Source organism: Musa acuminata, chromosome BXJ1-1, assembly GCF_036884655.1.
Source record: "Musa acuminata AAA Group cultivar baxijiao chromosome BXJ1-1, Cavendish_Baxijiao_AAA, whole genome shotgun sequence".
NCBI lineage: Eukaryota > Viridiplantae > Streptophyta > Magnoliopsida > Zingiberales > Musaceae > Musa > Musa acuminata.
In genome coordinates this window covers 15172235-15195203 of record NC_088327.1, presented here as the reverse complement: position 1 = coordinate 15195203, position 22969 = coordinate 15172235, and the positions used below count along the sequence as shown (strand labels likewise).

Here is a 22969-nt window from a genome sequence, read left to right as displayed (position 1 = left end):
TACTCTATCGTGGGCTTCAGATATAATATGGGTATCGTGAAAGCGGAGAAAGCAGCCTACTGACGTCTTCCAAAGCGCGCGGTCAACGCCAACTCATCTGACCCAAATCCATGAATAAACAAATTACTTCACAATAATGGCAAGCCTTCTGACGTAGATAACGGGAGCTTGGTGGAGCTTTACGCATCTGGGTGGATCCAACGGTTGAAATTATCTATGACTATTATCTCACGCAGTTAGCTATGTTGAGCATCCCGATCTTTACACTTTAAAAAATTATATAAGAATTTCTATACTTAAACAAGTAAAATATTTAATCCTATTTTTTCTCACGTCGACGATTCTACTAATGCAAGATACTGCAAGTATGCAAAAAATGATGTCAAAAAGGAGATTAAAAAGTAATTTTACGATTGCTATTTCGTCCTCCCCTCAGACTTCGTTATCCTCAACTATCTATTGCAAGGAGAAAGCTTCGATTAAATCTCAAAAACTTATTCATCAGAATAAGGTCATTGAGGGTGGCTGTCATCTTGCCGATGCTACTTGGAAAGTAGCCATGGTTCTTGTTGCTGCCAATGACGACGACGAAAGCTTTGGAGTTAACAAAGTTGTCGGGTATCTAAAAGCTAAAATAGTTATCATTCAAGAATATAATGTCGAGCTCTTTGTCGAAGAATGCCGACGACAATGCTCCCTCAAAGTCATTGAATTGAAAGTCAAGATACTTAAGTGACGGCAAGCGAATGGCAACGTCCCGAAACGAGTCGACGAAACGATTATTGCTAGCATCAAGGTCATGGAGGAGTTTGAGACGGGAGATATTTTGAAGGATAATGTCACAAAAGTGATTGGAGTTGACGTAGAGGAGGGTGACATTGGTCAAGAGGCTAAGCTCCGTAAGGAGATATAGAGCAATATCGACACTGTTAAGGTCAATGTCAACGATGATGTTTACACAGGGATCACCAAGCGCTACGATGCAAAAGATATCGTGATAACCACACACGTTGGGGCTGACCTAGTTGTCGATGAAGTTGTGGGGGTCGAAGCATATAGCCTTCTTTCATGCTTTCAGAGCGATGTTGGTGGGGATTGGCGATGGTAACATTGATCTTGACACTGAACTCAAAATCATCGAGGAGGTCTCCCTTCTCCAAGATGGCTAAGAGTCGATGGTGCATGATGGAGGCAACCTCAACGTTGAAGATAGCTAAGGAAAAGGCTGTGAAGAAAAAGAAGTATAGTAGGATAATAAAACCAAATGAGAGGACGAAATCAAAGAAAGATAACGAAGGATGCTCTTATGTAAAATTAATATCTTTGGACGATAAGAATAGCAACTGTAAAATTATTTTTTTATTTCTTTTAACTTTATTTTCTGTGATAGCATGTGATATTTTTCATCAGTAAAATTGACGATATGAGAAAAAATATAATTAAATGTTTCATTTTCATAAGTATAGAAATTTTATTATAATTTTTTAAAATATAAGGAATGAGACGCTAAACATAATTAACTATACGTGGTAATCTATAATTAACCTTGTAAGATTCCCTTATAATAAGCTGATGTGTGCTTAATTGGATTGGGTAAGACTAATTCTTTGTTCACTTTTTATCTATCATTACCTCAGCACTACATTAGCGGTCGTACTAGATACATCCAATCAAAACATTTTGTTAACATTATATCATAACATATTGGAATGCCTCGTCTCATTACATTACAAGGATTGAAATGATAAGAATGTAGAGATATTTAATAATTTATTTTCATTTTCGTGGCACTTCCCATCAAGAAGAAAGAAAAAGGAAAGTTCACAGAATAAGAACTCAAATCTTTAATCCAATGATAATAATAATATCATATATCTCAATTATATATTATATATTTAATATTTATAAAATTATGATTAGAACTCTCAAACTAAGTTGATAGCCTTTTCTATATTTTAGATACCTAACGATTACTCCTTTTCAGATGTGATGGTAATCGAAACATAAATGCGGTCGAATCAATCTCACCAAATCAAATTGATGATCAAATTTGACGAAATCAAAATATTATATAAAATTTATTAATAAAAAAGAACCGAATTTATATACTTAATTGAGATGGATGACTCGATCTCGAGGCACGTGCCTCCCAAGAAAAGTCCGCATGCGTCGTCAGCCGGGAGAAAGAACAAGAGGGCAACGGGGTCACGTGACATGACACACTAGGAGGGTCCACACTGGGGCCCGATGGATCGACCAATACGAGCCTCTCTGCTCTCCACTCCGCGTAAATTTACGACCTGCTCCTCCTCCTCCCACTTTCTTACCTGCACGCACCAACCGTTGCCGCAGCATTCTTCGCTATCCATCGCACAGTATTCGAACTCTGAAACCTCTCTCTCTCTCTCTCTCTCTCTCTCAGTATATATATATATAGACTCCCTCTCTTCCAACGCCCCATCCTGAACTGATCGCCTCTCTCTCTCTCTCTCTGTCTCTCCGACGCTTCTTCGTCCCCCTTGGTTAGAGTAAGAGAGGGGAGAGATGGTTCGCTTCAGCAACAACCTGATCGGGGTGCTCAACATCATCACGTTCGTCCTGTCGATCCCGATCCTGAGCGCCGGCATATGGCTGGCCCGGCGGGCAACCACCGACTGCGAGAAGTTCCTGCAGTGGCCCGTCATCGCCCTCGGCGTCTTCCTCCTCCTCGTTTCCCTCGCCGGTGTTGTCGGCGCCTGTTGCCGCAACTCCTGCCTCCTCTGGTTCTACCTCCTCGTCATGTTCATCCTCATCATCCTCCTCTTCTGCTTCACCGTCTTCGCCTTCGTCGTCACCAACAAGGGCGCCGGCGAGGCCGTCTCCGGCCGCGGGTTCAAGGAGTACCGCCTCGGCGACTACTCCAATTGGCTCCAGAAGCGGGTCGACAGCGACAAGAACTGGAGGCGGATCAAGAGCTGCCTCCAGGACGGTAAGGTCTGCCGCAGCCTTCAGGAGAAGAACCAGACCTGGGATCAGTTCGTCAACTACAACCTCTCCCCCATTCAGGTCTCCCCCTAAAACTCTCGTCTATGATTTTGTTACGATTAGGAAATCTCGATTCATGCCGATCGCCATGTTCTTACTGTTGTCGATCTCCATTCTTTATACCCTTTTCCCAAGAATCTATGATTCCACCATGAAAACTCACCCTGTTCTCTCTATTTTTCGTCAGAAAATGGGATCTTCTAATATGCTATCTCTCTTCTTGCTTGCTGATTACATCTCAATATTGCTCTGAGATCACTAACAAACTCTGAAAATTTGCTGAAGAAAGAGAAGAAAAAAAACAAAAAAGTAGAAAGCATGGAACTCGTCGCTTATTTGATTTTTAGTTCCATTTATTATGGCTTCGATTTCTGTTCATTGAAATTGGCGTTTTCTGAAGACGGGTTCTGTTTTCTTGCTTCGTTAATTGTTCAGTTACTAGTGTGGTTTAATTTGATTAATTGAATTCGCTTTTTTATGCTGTTTCTTTCCTTGTAATACTATTCTTTTCCATGATATTTTCCTTACCATGTCATTTATTATTTCTGATGCATCCTCATATTCCCTTTTTTTCCCCTTTTATATGTATTATTCTTGCTCATTTGTCTATTTTGTAATGAAAATTTCTCTTTTTTCTTTATCTTATATGAGTGGGTACGATTAATTTGGTAAATCTAAATCAATCTACAATATTTAAGTATCTCAAAGCCAAAAGTGCACTTATAAATCAATTCAATTCTCTTTATACTTCTGACATAAATTAAATTGAAGATGTGCTCTTATTCTATGATTATGATACCTAGGATCAAAATTGCAGCTTTCAATTGTGTTTTCAACAAAAATGAAATTATTTGGATGCACTTTCAATCTAAGTGCAGGGCAACTTAGATTAATCTGTCATAAAAGACAGTCTTGCTATTGTATCGTTTAAAGGAAATCTAAAATAATGAAAACCTTATTGCTTCTTCAACTTTGGTACCTAATGTCATTTTCTTTAATTTTTGCGACAATTATTTGGATGCACATAAAATGCTTTCCAGAATGTGCACATGTTAATGTTGTTTCCATGTTATTGTATTCTCGACCTTTACAGTTATAGTTCTCCAAGTATACATTCGAACATTGCTTTCAATTTTTTGATATGCTTGGCCCTTCTTGTCATAAATGCTACATTTATCACCCCTGCTTATGTTTTCGCATGTTTGTAGTACCGAATATAATGTCCTTTACACTCGTTCAGGTCATTTTGGCTCTACCTGCGTGTTGTCATCAAGATTTAGGTCTGGAATAGAGATAGGGTCTTCTCTTTTGACAATGGAGATAGAGGGAGATTTTTTTTTTTTTTTTTTAGCGTGGAAGTAGTTGTATATTGACTAAAGTATTTTGGATTATTTTCGGGGAGGAGTTACGTATTAAGTTAATGTGTTAGTTATTATTGGACTAAATTAAGTTGTGAAAACTTATTTAGGATGTGGAATTGTGAAAAACTATATATAATATGTGCTAGGGTTAATTATATATTACTCTTTATAGTTAGATCTTTCTAATATCTTAGTCTTAGACTTAAAAACATTATATTGAGATTTTTATATTTATATATCTTTATATCCCAATATCTAGATTTCAAAAATTTATGTTGAAATTCCTATAGTTATAAAAATGAAACATTTTATCTCATTTATCTAAAAGCCAATGATTTTACCGACGAAAGATATAACACGTGATAACACATAGACAAAAGATGATGAGCAAAAAGATAATTTTAACTCTATTTATATCTTTAATCGCTAAAATTTATGATAAATAAGGTTAAATATTTTATTTTTATAATTATATAATTTTTTTTAAGTCTAGAGATTGAAATACTAAAGAGGTCTAACCATAGGGATTTCAATATAAATTGTTTAAGTCTAAAAACTGTTATACTAAAGAGGTCTAACTATACGAAATAATTTATAATTAGTCGTATATATTATGTTAATATGTTATTAGAGTTGCACACATGATACCTATCTTGCCAAGTTAATGAGTAAGGAATTTCTTCAAATCTAATTATGACATAATCAGATGTTAGAAATTACGGCAGGAGAAGATAAACTAGACAAAATGAGATGTTAGTCTATACATCAATTGTATCATATTCTTTGCACTAAATGAAATGGGATCTCTTGTCGTAGTCATACTCACATGGTGTGTTGTGTTGTCCTGTTCGAACAGTCTGGGTGCTGCAAGCCTCCTACAGCTTGCAACTTCAGCTACGTGAATGAGACTTCCTGGACCAAGCCCGTAGGCTACAATACATCCGTTCCAGACTGCAACGCATGGCAAAACGATCAATCGGTCCTCTGCTACGACTGCCAGTCCTGCAAGGCCGGCGTCCTCGCCAACATCAAGAGCGACTGGAAGAAGGTCGCCATCGTCAACGTCGTCTTCCTCGTCTTCCTCATCGTCGTCTACTCCATCGGATGCTGCGCCTTCAGGAACAACAGGCGGGACAACGCGTACACGGGATTAAAGACATACCCTTAGAGAATCTAATCTGCCTTTGGACCTCTCCAATTTTCTCTTTTGGATATCATTCCAGGAGAGTGAGTGTTAGGATGATACATTTGCATACTTGGTTGCTTGGTTTTCATGTACATCATTCCAGGAGAGTGAGTGTTAGGACACATTCAGATTTGACTTTGCAATGATCTTCTTCTCCTCGCATACTTCAACCATGATATTTGTAAACTAAAAAATATGTATACAAGATTTATGCAGTTCAGTATTGCCTACTTATGTTCGTGTTGAAAATTAAACTTCTTAACATACAAAAAAAAAAAGAGTAGAGATTAATTTTATTTTATAAAATATATGTTTTTTAATACTTAGATTCCTAATCCTTTGGTAATTATTAGTCACCCATAATAATTATCAAACACATCATAACTTTAGAAATTAATCTCAACATAGGTTGTGTGATTAGGTGATAGCTTCTTATTTGAGGAAGCAAGCGTGAGGTGGTTGGATCAACAAAAAATGTGTAAATAAGTTTCTTCCATCGAGTCGTGTCACAGTCAATTTTAGCAATTTAAACCCCATAATTGCTATAGTAGCTTATACCTACCTACATCATGCAAATAACCTCTTTAACTGTGCATATTGTAACCATTGGCATAGTTACATCAACATGTTTCCTTCAAAAAAAAAAAAACCAGATCAAACTTTTGTGTTTTTTTTTTTCCTTAATGTTCAAACACTTGCAAGTTTGTGTTGGGTACACCAAAGAATAGATCACTAGTGAGCTGCCAGGCCAGAGTTTGGGCCTCCTTTCCTCATGTCTCCTTTGCACAAGACAGAGGTATAGATTATGTCTTTTCTCCTTATTATTTCTTCACTCGTGCATTGGTATCTCATTATAACAATATTTATTATTACTATTGATAAGTTAATATTTTTATCTGGCACAAACAGATTCACGAGGAATTATCCCTTTTAGATGAATACACATGATTTTATCCTTTCAAGGTGAGCCTCTCAAAAAACATACGTAAGGATGTGATGTTAGAGGTTTATAAATTATTGATTCTTTTATTCCTCAATCAATATAGAATTAAATATTTTTATCGATTCTCATATAAGAAAGGTCGTGATAAATGTCCTCAGCTCCTCCGTTACGGATATTGATAAGTAAATTTAGTCTCATATTACTTGAAGAATAAGAAAATTAAAGATTAATAAACCTTAACATCACTTTTATCACAAAATTATATGGGTTCAATCAAAATGGATAAACAAAATATTCACTTATCAACAATTATTATAATATTTAGTCTTTACGATGACACTTTAATTATCCATAATACTTGTAAAATGCAGCAGAAGAAGTGTGTTGCCTAGTTTTTCATGCAATGGGTAATGCATAAATACAGGTTATTATTGTCATTCTGTCGGCCACCACAAACATATAATGCACCAATTTCTCTCTTCGTCCGTCTGCCACACACATTAAAAAGAGAGAAAAAGAACCCTCAATGCTCCATTTAATTTGGTCGGTTACAGTTATCAGCCACTTAATGACATTATGGTTGGGTTAACTGTTTGGGCTGCTGAAACTTCAATGCGCTGATGATTTTGCTATTAATAATGCAAAGGGATTTCATAGATAATAATTTTATTCGATAAAACTTATTGCATACACTGATATGATATGATATGATATGATAGTATATCAAACATGGAGACCTCATCTAATTAATTTTATAAAAATATTGACGATTAATAGTAAGAACCTCGTGAACACAAACATAAAAGATATTCGAGAATATAGAATCGGTATAACATGAGATCGAATCTGATCTTTCTGACATGGCTAAGATGCTGATCAGAGTCAAACAAAAAAAAAAGAAACAATGCTTCTTCTTTTCTCCACGAGTTTAAATAAATAGATGCCTTTCTCCACAATTGAGGGCGTGAAAGGATATTTTTTTTTATAAAAAAAAATAATAATCTAAAATTTTAAGGTTTTTTAAAAGTCTTGGAGATAGATATTCACAGATGCCATCTTTGATACTCGTTAATGCCGATTAATTTGGATAGTTGGTAATAATTCAAATTATTTTTGAATTAATTTATAAATTATTTTAGACACTGTAATTTTGTTCCAAAATACAAAAATAGAACTCAAAATTTTGATCTTTTATTTTCAAAATACTTAGATATCCGTAGATATCATATCGTTAAATGTTTGGTTTTGCCTTTTGAACTCGACTAATAATCTCGATCGTTTCGTCGGCCACACTAGTTTAGTAATAATTCAAATTATTTTTCAATGAATTTATAATTTTTTAGGTACCAGTTCAAAGCATTATAATTTTGTTTCAAAAAACAAAAACAGAACTCCGAATAGTTCAAATCCTAACATACTTAATTATTAACCTTATTATAGATTATAAGGTTTCATAAAATGATTTGTGTGAGTGTTGTGGTCATGGAGAGAGAGAGAGACTGTGTGTGTGTACTATCTATCTATTATTATATTACACATCCAAGAGAGAGAGAGAGAGCGAGAGAGAGAGAGTCCTATCTATCTATTATTATATTACACATCCAATGGGGCATGTCCATCACATCTGCAAGTGAGTGAGTGGATGTCCGGGAACAATGTTCTTCACCTTTGATGTCGGACCAGTACAAGGGATTAAAGGTGGACGGTCACCCTCCCCCATCCCTTGCAGTCACGTTTCCCCCCATGAAACAATGCCCGAAGGCAGCATTACGAGAGGAGCGGCTCATTGATTCCTCTCCACCACCGTACGAGTGTGTCTCCCTCACAAAGTTAGCATCGCGCCCCCCCCCCCCCCCAAAAGCGTTTCACCTTTCTTTCTTTCTTTCTTTCACAAGCTAACGCATGGGATAAGATGCATCGAATCCCCTTCTTCTCTTTCTTTCTTTCTTTCTTTTGCACCATCCACCGCTCTCATTCAATTCGGCATCACCATCACCGTTTGCTTTATTTTGATTTATAGTCTCTTTTATCTATATATTCTTGAGTTATCACATTCGACATAAATTTTCTTTCGTGTCTCGAAGAATTTACATTTACAGAAAAATCTAAGAGTACCAAAAGAATTTATCACGTTTTGCTTTCTTCCATCAAAATTTAAAGATATATATGATATTTATAGAAGAATTAAATCTTGATTAGCAAAGTATTCTTTCGCCACGATGTCTTCTTTTCGTACTATGATTCTTTATACTATAGGGACACTGGTTATAGGAATTCTAAAATACTTATTAATCCCAATACAATATAATCTTAAATAATATAAGATTGAAAAAATAATTGATTAAAATAATATTTCTTTAACAACTTATTAAGAATTTACTAGAATCTCTTTTTCCATATGGGTTTAGAGTTTAAAAGGCTCACACGAAAAATTAAAATATAATCTCTCATTGGGACATTGGCTATAGAAATCCCAAAATACTTATTAACACAATATAATCTATCTTCTAATATCAAATAATATAAGATTGAAAAAAATAATTGATTAAAATAAACATGATTTGAGATTTTCTACACGTCTTCTATATTGTGGCAACACCAATATTGGACAACAAAATAACGTGAACACATCTTAATATCGTACGTTGAAAAATAAATGAGAATTTACTATAATCTCTTTTTTGCATATGGGTTTAGAGCTTATTATAAGGCTCATAAGAAAAACTAAGCAAATAAAAAAAAATAAAAAAAAATAAAAGCTAAAGGTTGACCACAACCAAGTAATAAAAATGGATTAATCACCCTTATTAATAAGAGAAAGATGATTAAGACATATATGAAGATAGGGAGATGCTAAATGAAGATTTATGCTAAGAGTATAAATGATGTACATTGACCGATCGGATGCATGTTAATCTTAACTAGTTTGACTTGGATAGATGATCCAAGTGGTGCTCTTCTCGAAGAAAAGGGATCATCTTCACTTTACACATGAGGTAGCCATGGTGACGGAGTTGCATCCAAGTGGTCTTCTTCTTGAAGAGGCAGGCAGCTTCGAGCTGCAACATCAGCTGGCATTAAGAGATGACAGTTGGAGTTTTCGATCGATTCGGTCCCCTAAGCTATTGGGGTAGAATGAGTTCTTCCTCCTATCTGGCAGTTCATTTTTCGAGAATATGCTCCATTGTTGACGAGCATCGAAAGAAAGATGCCATCTTGATGGAATCCAGTTGAAGTGGAGCTTCTCACCACTTCAAGTGGGTCTAAATTGATCGATGCCGATGCTGAGGTGTTCTTAGTACTTTCTACGTAAATATATGGAGCTTTTGTGTGGAGTATCGGTAAGGGCGATTATTTCTTAATTATTTCTTAGTTATTTCTTAATTATTTCTACGTAAATAGTTATTTAAGTTGTGCGGATGATTCTCATAATAAGAAAGACTTATTTTGAGAAATTTTTTTTAATTTTGATGACACAATGTTCTTTTAAGAAGTGGACTCGACTTTGTGATATGAATCTCGATAATTAATTTTGATATTAATAATTTATGATTTTGGCATTGATAAAAATAGAATCGCAAGTCTTAACTATTTAGAATCGACACTATGCATTTTTTTATTATCATTGAGATCTTTTAACACCAACAATTATTTTAATAAAATTTATAAAATACTTACCTAACATTTGCTGGGACTATATCAATTAATTATTTATGTTAATTTATAGTTAATACATCACTCAAAATTATATCAATGGATCATGAAAACAAATTTATTAGCTAATAACTTTTGAAAAAAAAAAAGCATTGTTCTTTTTATCAGTAATATGTATTCATTATTGAACATTTATATTACCCAAAACTTATATTATATTTTTTTTTCTATTTTCCTTGTTCACCATAAAAAAAGAAAAGAAAAGGAGAAAGGAAAAAAGCAGTTTTAGAATACCACATACCAAACTATAATATAGTTGGGAATCAATCTACCTTTTAGATTTCTCTTGCAAGATGGTGAAACTTTAGGAGGAAGGAAAAGTTAGCTTTTTGGACAACTTTAGAAGAGCACTTTTGCATTTGCAAGACCTGACTGCAAGAAAGGTGGCATGCTTGGGTTTGAGTTGGACTTCATCCACTCTACTTTTGTTCATTCTGGGCACTGAGAAAGGATGGATAGAAGTTATAGGCAACTTTTGGAAGACTCCAACATGCTTCATGAGGTGCAATTCTTCCATGCATGATTAGGTTTTAAGTTTTTGGTCTGAGTTGAGTCAGTGGTAGAAAATGATTCCATCTGCACTTTGTAGGATAAGCCTTTTCATTTGCACTTTCCAGTTGAGAGCTTTCTTTCCCTTTGTTGCTGACAAGCTTTTAAGGAATCCTAAGCTTGACAGGGAAGTAAACAAACAGTGAAGAAAGGAGGAGACTACTAAAAGACTAATTCAGAGAAACAATAATAAAATAAAAATTCAGAATAATAACAAACATAAGATTTATATTATTATTATTATTTCAGAGGCTATATGATGAAGACAAGATTTAATCTCAGAGTTTTGCTATAAACAGTTACTTAAGGTGTTTATTATTATCTAAGATAGGTGACATCTTCAAAATTTATAGATATAAAATTCAAAGTTAGGATAATAAATCATCATACTAAATTTTTTTTTTTACATATTTTATATAGGTTCAAACGAAAGAAAAATCAAATTATAAAGGTTTTGAATCAACAAAGTTGGTATAGTTAGCAAAATGTACTTGAAATTTTTGCATGTTTTTATATAAATTAAAGTAAAAAATAAATAAATTGAAAACGAATTACAATAAAGCTCAAAATTCAAGCATAGATGCTAATACTTCTCTCCATAAAAAGAAGAAGAGGAAGAGAAGAGTTCATGGTCTTTTCACCAAAATCAATTCGTCTCCGGAGAGAAGGAAGCGAAGCGAAGCTCGCACTGAGACGGGATGAGTTCAATATTCGAAGATCCAAATAACAATCCGAGATACTGTAAAATGTCAGCTTGTGTTGTATATCTTATTGCCCGTCATTACCACATCACATTGTGTTTGTGTGATCACACCACTTCATGTCTTTATCTAAACAATTATTCATCATCGTTGGCTTTCCAATGGTGTACGCTTCCACCGAGGAATGGTCCTCAAAACATGCATAAAGCTCGATGGCATTGACTCTCCATTAAATATTCGATGAGATATGACACCTGTTGATGGCATACAAGGCGGAAATCTCATGCTTTGCTTTGAGGTGTGGATTTGCTAGAGAGAGGATGAGAAAGGAACAACCGACAACACTTACCTCCTCCACATTGCGAAAACTACAAGAGTGCATTGGCATGCACACATACTGGCCACGTTTGTTATGTTTTAATACTGAGTTGTTGTTTTTAGTTCTATGGAAATTGTTTGTGTGATGGACAACAACACACATGGCAAGTCCATTCATTTATTGCTCTTCTCCTCTTTTTGTGACATGAGGAGAAGACACCAACCTTATTTTATTACAGATCAAATTATATATATATATATATATATATATATATATGTCTTAGTTATTACAGATAAAATTATTATATAATATGTCTTAGTTACAGATCTATTATCATTTTTTTTATTATGGATAAAATTATAAATAAGATATTCGATATAATACTTATATATTCATATATTTTTTATTTTATTCATGTTTTACATAATATATAAAGAGTGAGTTTACAGTAAACATTTGATAACTATATTTTGTTTTGCTTTTGTGATTGTTTTAGGTTCATAAAAATTAATTTATAATGTAATCATCATAGAGAGAAACAAATCATCCAAATAATCATTTTGAGGGTTTTCAAACTTTATATAATAGTTTGAAGTATCAGTCAGTATAATATTTAAGAGTTACCCGGGTAGCACATGATTAGATGAGCCTTTGAGATAGTATTTAGGACTAGTTCGTTGTTTTATTCCATGGTAATATCATATAAACATTTATGGAGATTTTTGGTTTTGATGGACTATCTTAAATCTTTTGTTATGTGATCGTTCAAAGTTTGTAAAGTTTATATTTGTAATTTATATTGTCTATCAACTATTGTTGCTGAAATGATTGTTTGTGGATCTCGAGTTAAATATTTGTAAGTTTGTAAGGGACTAAAAGGATTTCAAGAAGGTTGGTTTTTTGTTTGATAAACATGCAAGGAAGATACCGTGTGACTTAGACAAAATTAACAAAGTTCATAATATTTCGATGAATGATAGTTTTGTTGGTGACTTTAATTTTAAAATGGGCTACTGTCAGTGAAAACAAGACATTTTTGTATATGTATGTTTAAGATCTGTTTACGACACCAACAAGTTAACATCGACATGTTGGTAAAAATGACAATTGGTGTAGTTTTTGATAAGGTCAAACTTCAGGAAAGATGACTGAGTTTAATCTATATAGATAAAGTCAAAGTAAATATGATGACTGTTACATTAAATTAGATTTTGTTTGCTATCTATTTGATAGAAATAATAGAAGATAAGAACAATAATTGAAGAAGCTTTATTGTAAAAATGAAATAGTTTTAGCTTGAATCTATTAACATGTTCCCTCTCCTATTTATACAAATTAGGATCATGCCCCCGCAAGATGGTGCTCCTGACAAGGATACCAATCTTAGATCGATGCAAAGAATTGTTTATAAGCGAGAGGCTTCATGAGTAAGATAAGTGTAGATCGCTGCTGCTGCTACTGCGATTGCTGTTGCTGTGATGGCACAGGCATTCCCTTCATTCTCCTTAAGTCTGTCGAATGTTGACAGATCAGCGAAGACTACCACGGTGAGGAAGATAAGGATTGACCACGGAGCCTCTTAGGAATGCAACGGCATTGGTCGCTGGCCGAAGGGTGAAGCTTCACTTTTCTCAGCGACGTTGGTCGCTGGCCGAAGGCAAGAGCGAAGCTTCGCTTTTCTCAACGACGTTGGTCGTGGTTGCGATTACGACGACGGCGACGGTAGAGAAGAAATCTACAGCAATGTTGCAGTGATGCTACTACAACAAAGGAGAAAACTGTAACAGAGGAGGAAGCTGTAGCAAAAGGAAGCTGTAGCAAAAGAGGAAGGAAAATAACTACAAGAAGAAAGGTGGGGCAGTGCATGATAGAAATAATAGAAGATAAGAACAATAATTGAAGAAGCTTTATCGTAGAAATGAAATAGCTTTAGCTTGAATCTATTAACATGTTCCCTCTCCTATTTATACAAATTATGAGGAAGGATTTCCCTAACAGAATAAAGGATTTTCCTCAACAGAACGAGAAATTTCCTCGTATAGTTAGGAAAATCTTATCTTCTATCACTATTAACTCCTATTTTTAGATCATTGAGGTGGATTAATTATGCTGTCATCTCATCTCATCTCTCTTGTGTTTAAACATCTTATTTCGATAATTTGAGTTGAGATGGTATATTTATTTGCCATCATCAAATAATATTTTGATGATACTTGAGACCATCAATCGATGAAATTTATTTTCACGCACATGACGATTTTTCGAGAAAAGCCTAACATCTTTTTCTTCTATTATCCATAGAGAATTCTATTATTTATCTAATGTTTCGATTTATTATTATTATTATTATTATTATTATTGTATATATGAGAGTATTCTGATCATTGGAAGAAGATAGAATTCTGTGTGGAAAATAGGCCTATAAAGAATAATTTTGATGGTTGAAACGAAATATATTGGACTAATTATCCAAACAATCCCTGCTGCTAACGTCATGAAGGAGCACCGGCATGGCCTGCTGTGTTGGTGGAGGGGTGCAGAGTGAGAAGGAGACCCGCACTAATGCAGGTGGCTTTTCCGGGTTTGTGGCCAACGGAGGCGATCTCTGCGCCACAGAGATTTCATCCCAAAAGAGGGCATGCAGATGGGGAGTTGGGAGAGAGAGGGAGAGAAAAGCGAGGGAGTGAGGAAGGAGGAGGAGGCCACTAGACTTGGCCGTGAAAAGCTGAGAAGATGGCAGTCAGTGGGGTAATAAAGACCAAAAGATTTGCACGTAGCCTTTTTACCACCGAGCCACCACTCGATGGAGGCGTAAAGGGGAAGGCGAAAGGAGCGAGTGAGTTGGTGGGTCTGAGGGGAATAATGGCGACGATGAGTTCCTTGTTTTGACCTGCCTTCTAAGCTTCGGAAACGAGTGGACAATGAGGCCAAGAGAGGAGACGAAAGACGATGAAGAGGACACCTAACCACGTTCACAGTCAAATCCTCTGTTCCACTGTTAGCTAATCGCCCTTTGTGGAGAGAGAAGTCATTTACAAGTGTGCATGAGATTTTGCGCTCAGATTGATAAGCTGAGGAACGGAAAGGATGGGAATATGATGTCAACAGTGCTCGAAACATTAACCATATCGCAAGGAGACAACCAAATTGAAAGGCCAAAAGATGGACCAGACCTGATCGAAGAAGTAATGAGGGGGAAAAGGATGAGAGAGTTTTACTCTCGCGAGTTGAGGAGGTGAAGTGAAACTCCATTCCCGTCGTAAAAATCCTCCCTTTCTCTTTCTCAATCCCACACACGTATACCCTTTCTTATCTTGCAGTTCACAACGCAAATCCCATTCCCACAGTAGATAGGGGAAATAAAAATGAGCAGCGGAGGAGATGGGAGAAGAAGATTCTATTCGCTTCCGCTCTCGTCGTCCTCGTCTTCTTCCTCCTAACTGCTGTACCATCTCTTGAAAGAAAAGAGAAAAATTAGATATTTCTCCCATCCCTTGGAGCTTTCTCCAGCTCTCTGTTTCTTCTCTCTGTTCTAGCTGTTGTTCTCTCGGTATCTTGGCATGTTGAGCCATGGGTTCTTCTGGTTAAGATTCTTCACCAGGAGCAATATCTTTCGGTGTCTCTCATCTAACAAAACCTTTCTTCTTTCTGTTTCGCGTTCGTTTTTTGTTTGTAGGAGTGAGAGCAGAGTGAAGAGGAAAAAAAGACTTGTTTTTGGTGGGGTTGTAATGGGTTTGAGCTGGGAAAGGTGAGATTTTTCGGAACTGGAAGTTTCCTCCTATGTGTTGGATTGGGTAGGGGGAGAAAGAAAGAGAGAGAGAGAGAGAAAGGATAAGAGATGAGGGCGGGGCTGAGCACGATCCAGCATACGCTGACGCCGGAGGCGGCGAGCGTTCTGACCCAATCCATCGCCGAGGCGGCGCGGCGGAGCCACGGGCAGACGACGCCGCTGCACGTGGCGGCCACCCTCCTCGCCGCCCCCTCCGGTCTCCTCCGCCAGGCCTGCATCCGCTCCCACCCGCAGTCTTCCCACCCCCTGCAGTGCCGCGCCCTCGAGCTCTGCTTCTCCGTCGCCCTCGACCGCCTCCCTGCCTCCGATTCCGCGGCCGCTGGAGGCAGAGCCGGGGCCGCTGTGCTCGCCGAGCCTCCCATCTCCAACGCGCTCATGGCGGCCCTGAAGCGCGCCCAGGCCAACCAGCGTCGCGGCTGCCCTGAGCAGCTGCAGCAGCCGCTCCTCGCCGTTAAGGTCGAGCTGGATCGGTTCCTCATGTCGATTCTTGACGATCCTTCCGTTAGCCGCGTGATGCGCGAGGCCAGCTTCTCCTCCACCGCCGTCAAGTCCGCCCTCGAACAATCCGTCTCCTCTTCATCATCCTCGTCTTACGCCGCCTCCTCCGCAACATCCATTGCTTCTCTCCCCACCGTCTCTCCTGCACCCCCCGCCTCTCTGGTTCTCGGTCTAACAAACCGTGCCGCCCCCTGCCGCAACCTCTACATGAACCCCCGCCTCAACCAGCACCAGGAAAACGATGGCGGCAGCGCCCCGGCCGCTGCCGAAGGTGGCAACGATCAGCCCCGGACGGAGGACGTGAAGCGGGTTGTAGATATCCTCTTGCGATCCAAAAAGCGAAACCCCATCCTCGTCGGGGACTGTAATCTTGACGCCGTAATGAGAGAAGTACTACGGAGGATAAAATCCATCGATGCCCCGTCCCCGCTGCGGAATACCCAAGTCGTCCCCTTTGCAAAGGAAATCGCCACCGCCACCCCCGACCATTCCCAGGTCACCGTAAAGATCAAAGAGCTCAGCAGCTCGATCGAGTCCATGATGCGCGGCGGCGAACTTGGTGTGATCCTCGATCTGGGGGACCTTAAATGGCTCGTGGAGTGCCCCAGCTTGTCGACGGGCTCTAGCCCAATTCACCCGCCGAAGCCGGTGGTCTCAGAGGCCGGCCGGGCGGTGGTGGAGGAGATGGGGAGGCTGTTGAAGAAGTTTGAAGATGGCGGTCGCGTGTGGCTCGTCGGGGCGGCAGTTTCCGCGACGTACCTCCGCTGCCAGGTGTACCACCCGACAATGGAGAACGATTGGGATCTGCAGGTGGTACCGATCGCGCCAAGGTCATCCCTTACCAATATGTTCCCAAGGTGAGATTTTTCTTCCTCTCTTTCCCCCAAGTTCTTCTGCATCAAATGAATTGTACCATTTTCATTGCATTTAGTCTCATAGTTTCTTTATCTAGTAATCCATTAATGAGCAGTGCCCTGTTCTTCTTTGACTGATAGCCAACTTAACTAGAAGAAATATTTATCTTGCGGGAAGAATTGGACAGTGGCAAGATCTGGTGATTGTTCACCTAATCCAATGTATTTTGAGTCACTGTCATGGATATTTCTGAATGAATTAAGAAGCTCAATGGCAGTAGTTTTTGTAGCCTCTTTTATAGATAAGCTGCTGCTTCTCTTGCCTTTCTTTTCGAGGTCTTGTATGAGGTTTCAGGACCAACGTGCTTTCCTTGAAGCTTGAACTAAATCTCTTCTTTATTCAAATTGTAGGCTTGGGAGCAGTGGTATACCAATCAGGTCTGTCGAGACTCTAGCACCGATGAAAGGCTTAGGACCCCTGAGACGGCCACCCGAGAATACTGACCCTCCTCGAAGAACGACCCTCTGCCCTGTCTGCACGGAGAGCTATGAGTGTGAATTGGCCAAGCTCGTTGCGAAGGAGTTCGAGAAGTACTCTACGAAACGGGAGGCGAGCCAGGCGTTACCTCAGTGGCTGCAACTAGCGAACCTCAGTAATGGAGGGAGCACTAAATCTTCATCTGCTCCTCTTCAGGTCCTGATTTGAGTGGTTATATACTATGATGCACAATCATATGAATTATTTATTACTTATTAGCTGAACAGTTGAAACGCTGTTTTTATGTAGTCCAAGGAGGAAGAGCTACGCTGGAAGCAGTGCACTGAGGAGCTGCTGAGGAGATGGTGCGGGACTTGTTCCCGCCTTCATCCTAGCTTCCATCAATTGCACACCAAGCTGCCTTCAATAACTCCAGCTCTGTCAAAGCCTTTAAGTGTGTTGAGAACACATCCACCATCTGAGCCCAAGTTAAATCTTTCTCGGAGCCTCTCTCCCCTTCGGTTGGAAAGCAACCAGGACACACCTGCGGCTAAACTTCCTACTAGCCCTCCTGGGAGCCCAGTGAAGACTGACCTTGTCCTCGGGAGCTCAAAGGTTCTCAATTCTTCCTCTGATGCTACCCGTAAAGACCGCCTCAAGGATTTCACTGGGTGCATGCCAAACACATTCTCCAGTCAGCAGAAGGCTAAAATTGGTGGCGTTTTGGATATCGACGAATACAAAAGACTATTTAAGGGGCTTACAGAGAAAGTCAGTTGGCAACAGGAAGCAGCATCAGCCGTTGCGACTGTTGTACTGCAATGCAAGTCTGGTAATGGAAAGCGGCGGAGTGGTGGTACCAAAGGTGATACTTGGCTTCTTCTTGTTGGGCCCGATAGGGTTGGTAAGAGGAAGATGGCAAGTGCCCTATCTGAGCTAATGTTTGGCATTGGACCTACAGTCATTAATTTTGGTCGCATTTCATGCACCAACAGCAATGATGGAGAGTCCAATTTGACTTTCCGTGGGAGGACATCCATGGACCGAATCGTCGAAGCAGTTTGGCAGAACCCGTTCTCGGTGATTGTGCTTGAAGACATTGATCAAGCAGACATGCTTTTGCAGGGTAAAATTAAGCAGGCGATAGAGAGGGGCCGTCTACCTGACTCATATGGTCGGGAGGTCAGCTTGGGAAGTGTTATCTTTGTCCTTACTACTGACTGGCTGCCGGAAGAGTTGAAGAACTATTATTCCCTCCTCCAGTCTGAGAGAAAGATACTGGAGTCAGCGTATTGTGGATTGGAATTGGAGCTTACCACCGGGGAGAGGCCTGGGAAACGCCGTCCAACTTGGGTGTGTGACAATGATCAACTAACTAAGCTCAGGAAGGAATCATATGTTAGCACCGAACTGTCCCTTGATCTGAATTTAGCTGTGGGAACTGATGTTGAGGCTGGGGAGGGATCATGGAACTCAAGTGACCTCACCACTGAGCATGAACATGACAAAAGAAGGCTCGCTATGAAGTGTTCGACATCATCGTTGACCTCAGAACTAGTGGAACTCGTGGACGAAGCTGTAACATTCAAGCCGGTGGACTTTGTTCTGCTGAAAAAGAATGCACTCGAGTCCTTATCGGTGAAATTTACAGCCATTATGGGCAAGGGGCAAGCGATAAGGGTTGACGAGGATGCTCTTGATCGAATTGTTGGCGGTGCATGGCTCAGCGGTGCAGCTTTCGATGATTGGGCCGAACGGGTGTTGATTCCTAGCTTGAGGCAACTAAGAGATAACTTCAAAGCTGATGGTGAGGTCTTAGTCCTTCGGCTGTCCACGAGAATGGAGAACCGAGCACAGAGAAGCAATGTCAAGGATTGGTTGCCGACAACGGTGGCCATCTATATCGATGGTGGCCACGACATTTGATGGTCTACAGAAACTTGATGGATACATTCTTTGAGCAAATATGTATATATTACATGGGGATCTTTTTTCTCTAAACTTCTTTTGGGAAGCTAAGACCATGCCGAGAGGAACTTAACTACCGATAGGTATAGGTTGGAGAAGTTAACACCCATATAATTCACAATGCTAAGAATACTTGTAATATGTTCCTCAGTATTCTTTTAGTTTATTTTGTTCAGAACATACATTCTTTAACTTTTCTTTCTTATCCAAATTGCTAATCTGAATACGAAAATACACCACTCGGACTATCCAGTCATCTGTTTGATTGGTTCCAATAAATGATGAGCACCGGTTTTGTGCACAGTAGTACTATGTTCAGGACTTGAAAGCTTTGATGGTCCCAGGGAAGTGCTACTGTTTCACAGTATGGATCAAAAGTGCTGCTATGTCTCTCAGCTAATAGTCCTATTGTTTGTGACATTCTAACCACAGGCATGGTTGGGCTTATATGAAGAAGATCTCTTGGTTAACTTTCTTATATCCTACAATTACAGTAGAAGATGCTCCTGTAATTTGCTGTGATTTGTTCATGTCAAAGATCTCTTTGTTCTTTCAGAAGTATCATACTCTTGCATCATGTGGGTCCAAATCTGGTTCCTAGTGTATGTCTGAGATAACAATGAAACCAAGTCAAACAGGACATGAGATGCTGCCATGCTATGCTAAAAAGAGGTGCACCTGCAGGTGCATGTCTGCATTAATGGTGTTGCTCAACAGGGATGTGGTTGGATTGTACATCTTGAAGCAGCAGATGAATATGTGGAGATCGATTCAAAGATTACTGGATCAAAGAAGAATGATATACATGAAGATATCTTTTTTTCTCATTTGAAGCAGAGTATCATAGATCAGAATTATGTGATCTTAGCAAGGAAAATACAGAGCATCTCCTGAGCTGAGACATATTTACACCGACTCCAAGAGGAAGAGAGTCTCATAAGATATTCTTGCCTTTTAGCACATCAAGAGCATTAAATAAGCTGAGGAGAAGCCACCCTCAATCATTCAACCATCCCCCACGCAATTAAAGAGGGGATAGAGATGACACCAGACTTCTCAGAAGGAGATTTTTTTTCTTGTGTTGGGACAATTCGACTCACCTTCATCACCCACCGAAGTTAAAAGTTGCACAAGCTTCTCGAAGATGTCAAAACCTAATAATGCAGAAGAGATCTGCATCTTCAATTCCAGAAACGAAGATCAAGAAACTTAAGCAAACAAGCTCAAAGTCCCAAGACATCCTCATATCCTGGTGACTGATGTCTCTTTCCATCTCCATGGTAGGTCACACAGCAGTGGTGTGATGGATTAGGCAGGCACAGAGGTAGACTTGTGACCACACATCAATAAATAAGCAGTTTGAAAGGCCAGCTGAACCACCATAGTCTCAGACAGCTGATTCCTTCCGAACAAGACAAAGTCCTTTAGACATTTCAATCTGTGATGCATGTGCTTCCATTCATTGCCTTTTTGCCTCCTCTCCACAGTGCAAAGGTAGCAATATCTTAGCTGAGAATGTGTTATGGGGAAAAGTTCATGGGTTGACTTTCATGCTTACTTCTCTCACACAAGATTAAGCTATTAGTTGATGACCAAGTCTGAGACAAATATTGTCTATATTACATGCAATGCCTATATTATCCTTGAACATTCATTCCCACTAGAATTTGAATTCCTAAAAAGAAAGAGATCAAACACAAATAACTCCCAACATCATATGCACAGCCAATTGAACTCTCAGCCCATCCCGAGTCCATCAATAATGTGAGGCTTGAATTCCAGTGGTCATTGTCATCAGAAGCATGAGATCACATGCACACACTGTGGAAGTCATTGAATAATGCGTGTGATGCACGTGACGGGGCTTACTTGGAACTCGCTATCTTGTAAGCATACGGCCGTCCCACGTGATGGTTGCCTCCTTGGATTGGGACTGTGTGTTAGTATTGCCACTGAAAGCCATGAGGGTGAGCTTGGAAAGGGATGAAACAGTTCATACCTATTCTCCTTCCTACCTAATCCCTGAGAGAAGAAGGATTGAAATAGATCACGTTAAATGTATATCGGTTGAGATTATCATAATTTTATCATAATTAAATTATTAATATTATTATAATATCTTATTAGTCCCACATCGAAAGTGGACAATATATATGATTGACTTATATGATTATGATGAGTGTATTATATTAACTTTTGCTTAAGTATTTTGATCCATGGTTAAATGATCAAAATGAAGTTATTGATCGGTTGGCTAATCAGACTCGAGTCGTGATAATTATTTTTTGAAATCAATAGGTTAGGGTTAGCGTTAACATAGATGGTGAGAAAAAAAAAATCCTATTCTCTTAATTTTTATTTTTAATCTTTCAATAAATTAAACTACTGTTTGGATCTATTTTGTTCATTTGGCTATGGCCAATTGATTATACGATATTAGAAATCGATACGTTTGAGTCAAGGTTGACGTACCTAAGTTCGACACAAAAAAAATCAAGTCTATTAGGTTATGGATCAAACCCAATATATATCATCTTTTCCATCTCTATGTACACAAATATTTGTTCATAATTCCCATATCAAATAAAATCAATTGATTTGACTATTGTTGTAATAAAATATGAGTTGGATGCTTATAAAAATAATAATAACCATATAACTTTATAATGGATAATGACATGTATATATATTATAAATTAATCCTCTTTTATCTCCTTTGTTGGTTTAAATAACTTGACTAATTAATTAATTAATTAGATCAATAACTTGATAAAATAAGAGGACTATAATCAAACAATTGAAACAAAATTGTTTAACTAAATTATCAGAATATTGCCTATGGTGATATTCTAATGAGATTAAAAAAAATAAGCTTCTTCCTTTGATCTAAAAGTCCTTATGTGCAAGAAATATGTGATAGTTATGGGTTTGTGAAGTAGATCAATGAGTATGTTTGAGTGTCACTTTGCTTGAATTCTTTATGAAGTAGAACAATAAATAGAGACTGCTCGTAGCCAATTCTTCTCACAACTATGATTGTAGAACTCAAATGTGTGGTGATTTGAAAGGAAATCTCATTTATATTTGCACATCTCAATATTCCTTTTATTTTGTTCTTCCTTAATCACCAATCATCTCAACTTAGCCATCCAAATATACAAATCCAATTCATTCTTCTCTAAGTTTCCAACTTTACCATCATATAGCCTAACTCGAAATCCAACCCGAGCTAATAGCAAAGCCCAATTGGAGGACTCAACATGAAATATTTCTTGGTCACCAAATATTACATGCCTTCTTGCGTCCAATGAATACTTTATGATACTAAGGTCCATCTTATATACTAACGTCACAAATTAATCAAGAATAATATCATCGACAAATGATATTTATCGGATCAACAAGAATAATATCATCGCCTAGTAAAAGATATGTGTTGATCATTTTTTAATATTTTTCTAGTCTTCTTTCGTGATGATTTTAAGACTATGTATATACTATCGTATCTACACTAAATGCATTACTATAAATCAATACCATGTCGATTTGAGCCTTAATCAATATATAAAATTTTAAACCCTAAA

At 38.3% G+C, this 22969-nt stretch overlaps 2 protein-coding genes across 2 annotated transcripts; both read left to right on the top strand.

Moving 5' to 3' along the window:
* The first annotated feature begins 2403 nt into the window (after window positions 1-2403).
* LOC103995698 (tetraspanin-8) lies at window positions 2404-5805 on the top strand. The gene is made up of 2 exons (XM_009416355.3): window positions 2404-3045; window positions 5242-5805. Exons 1-2 carry the CDS (start codon window positions 2545-2547, stop codon window positions 5551-5553), a joined length of 813 nt encoding a protein of 270 aa, XP_009414630.2. The 5' UTR covers window positions 2404-2544; the 3' UTR covers window positions 5554-5805.
* Window positions 5806-15123: 9318 nt separating this feature from the next.
* Window positions 15124-19577, top strand: LOC135676014 (protein SMAX1-like). Its single transcript, XM_065186758.1, has 3 exons — window positions 15124-16942; window positions 17351-17633; window positions 17727-19577. The coding sequence occupies exons 1-3, from the start codon at window positions 15636-15638 to the stop codon at window positions 19341-19343; spliced, it is 3207 nt and encodes a 1068-aa protein (XP_065042830.1). The 5' UTR covers window positions 15124-15635; the 3' UTR covers window positions 19344-19577.
* Window positions 19578-22969: the final 3392 nt, after the last annotated feature.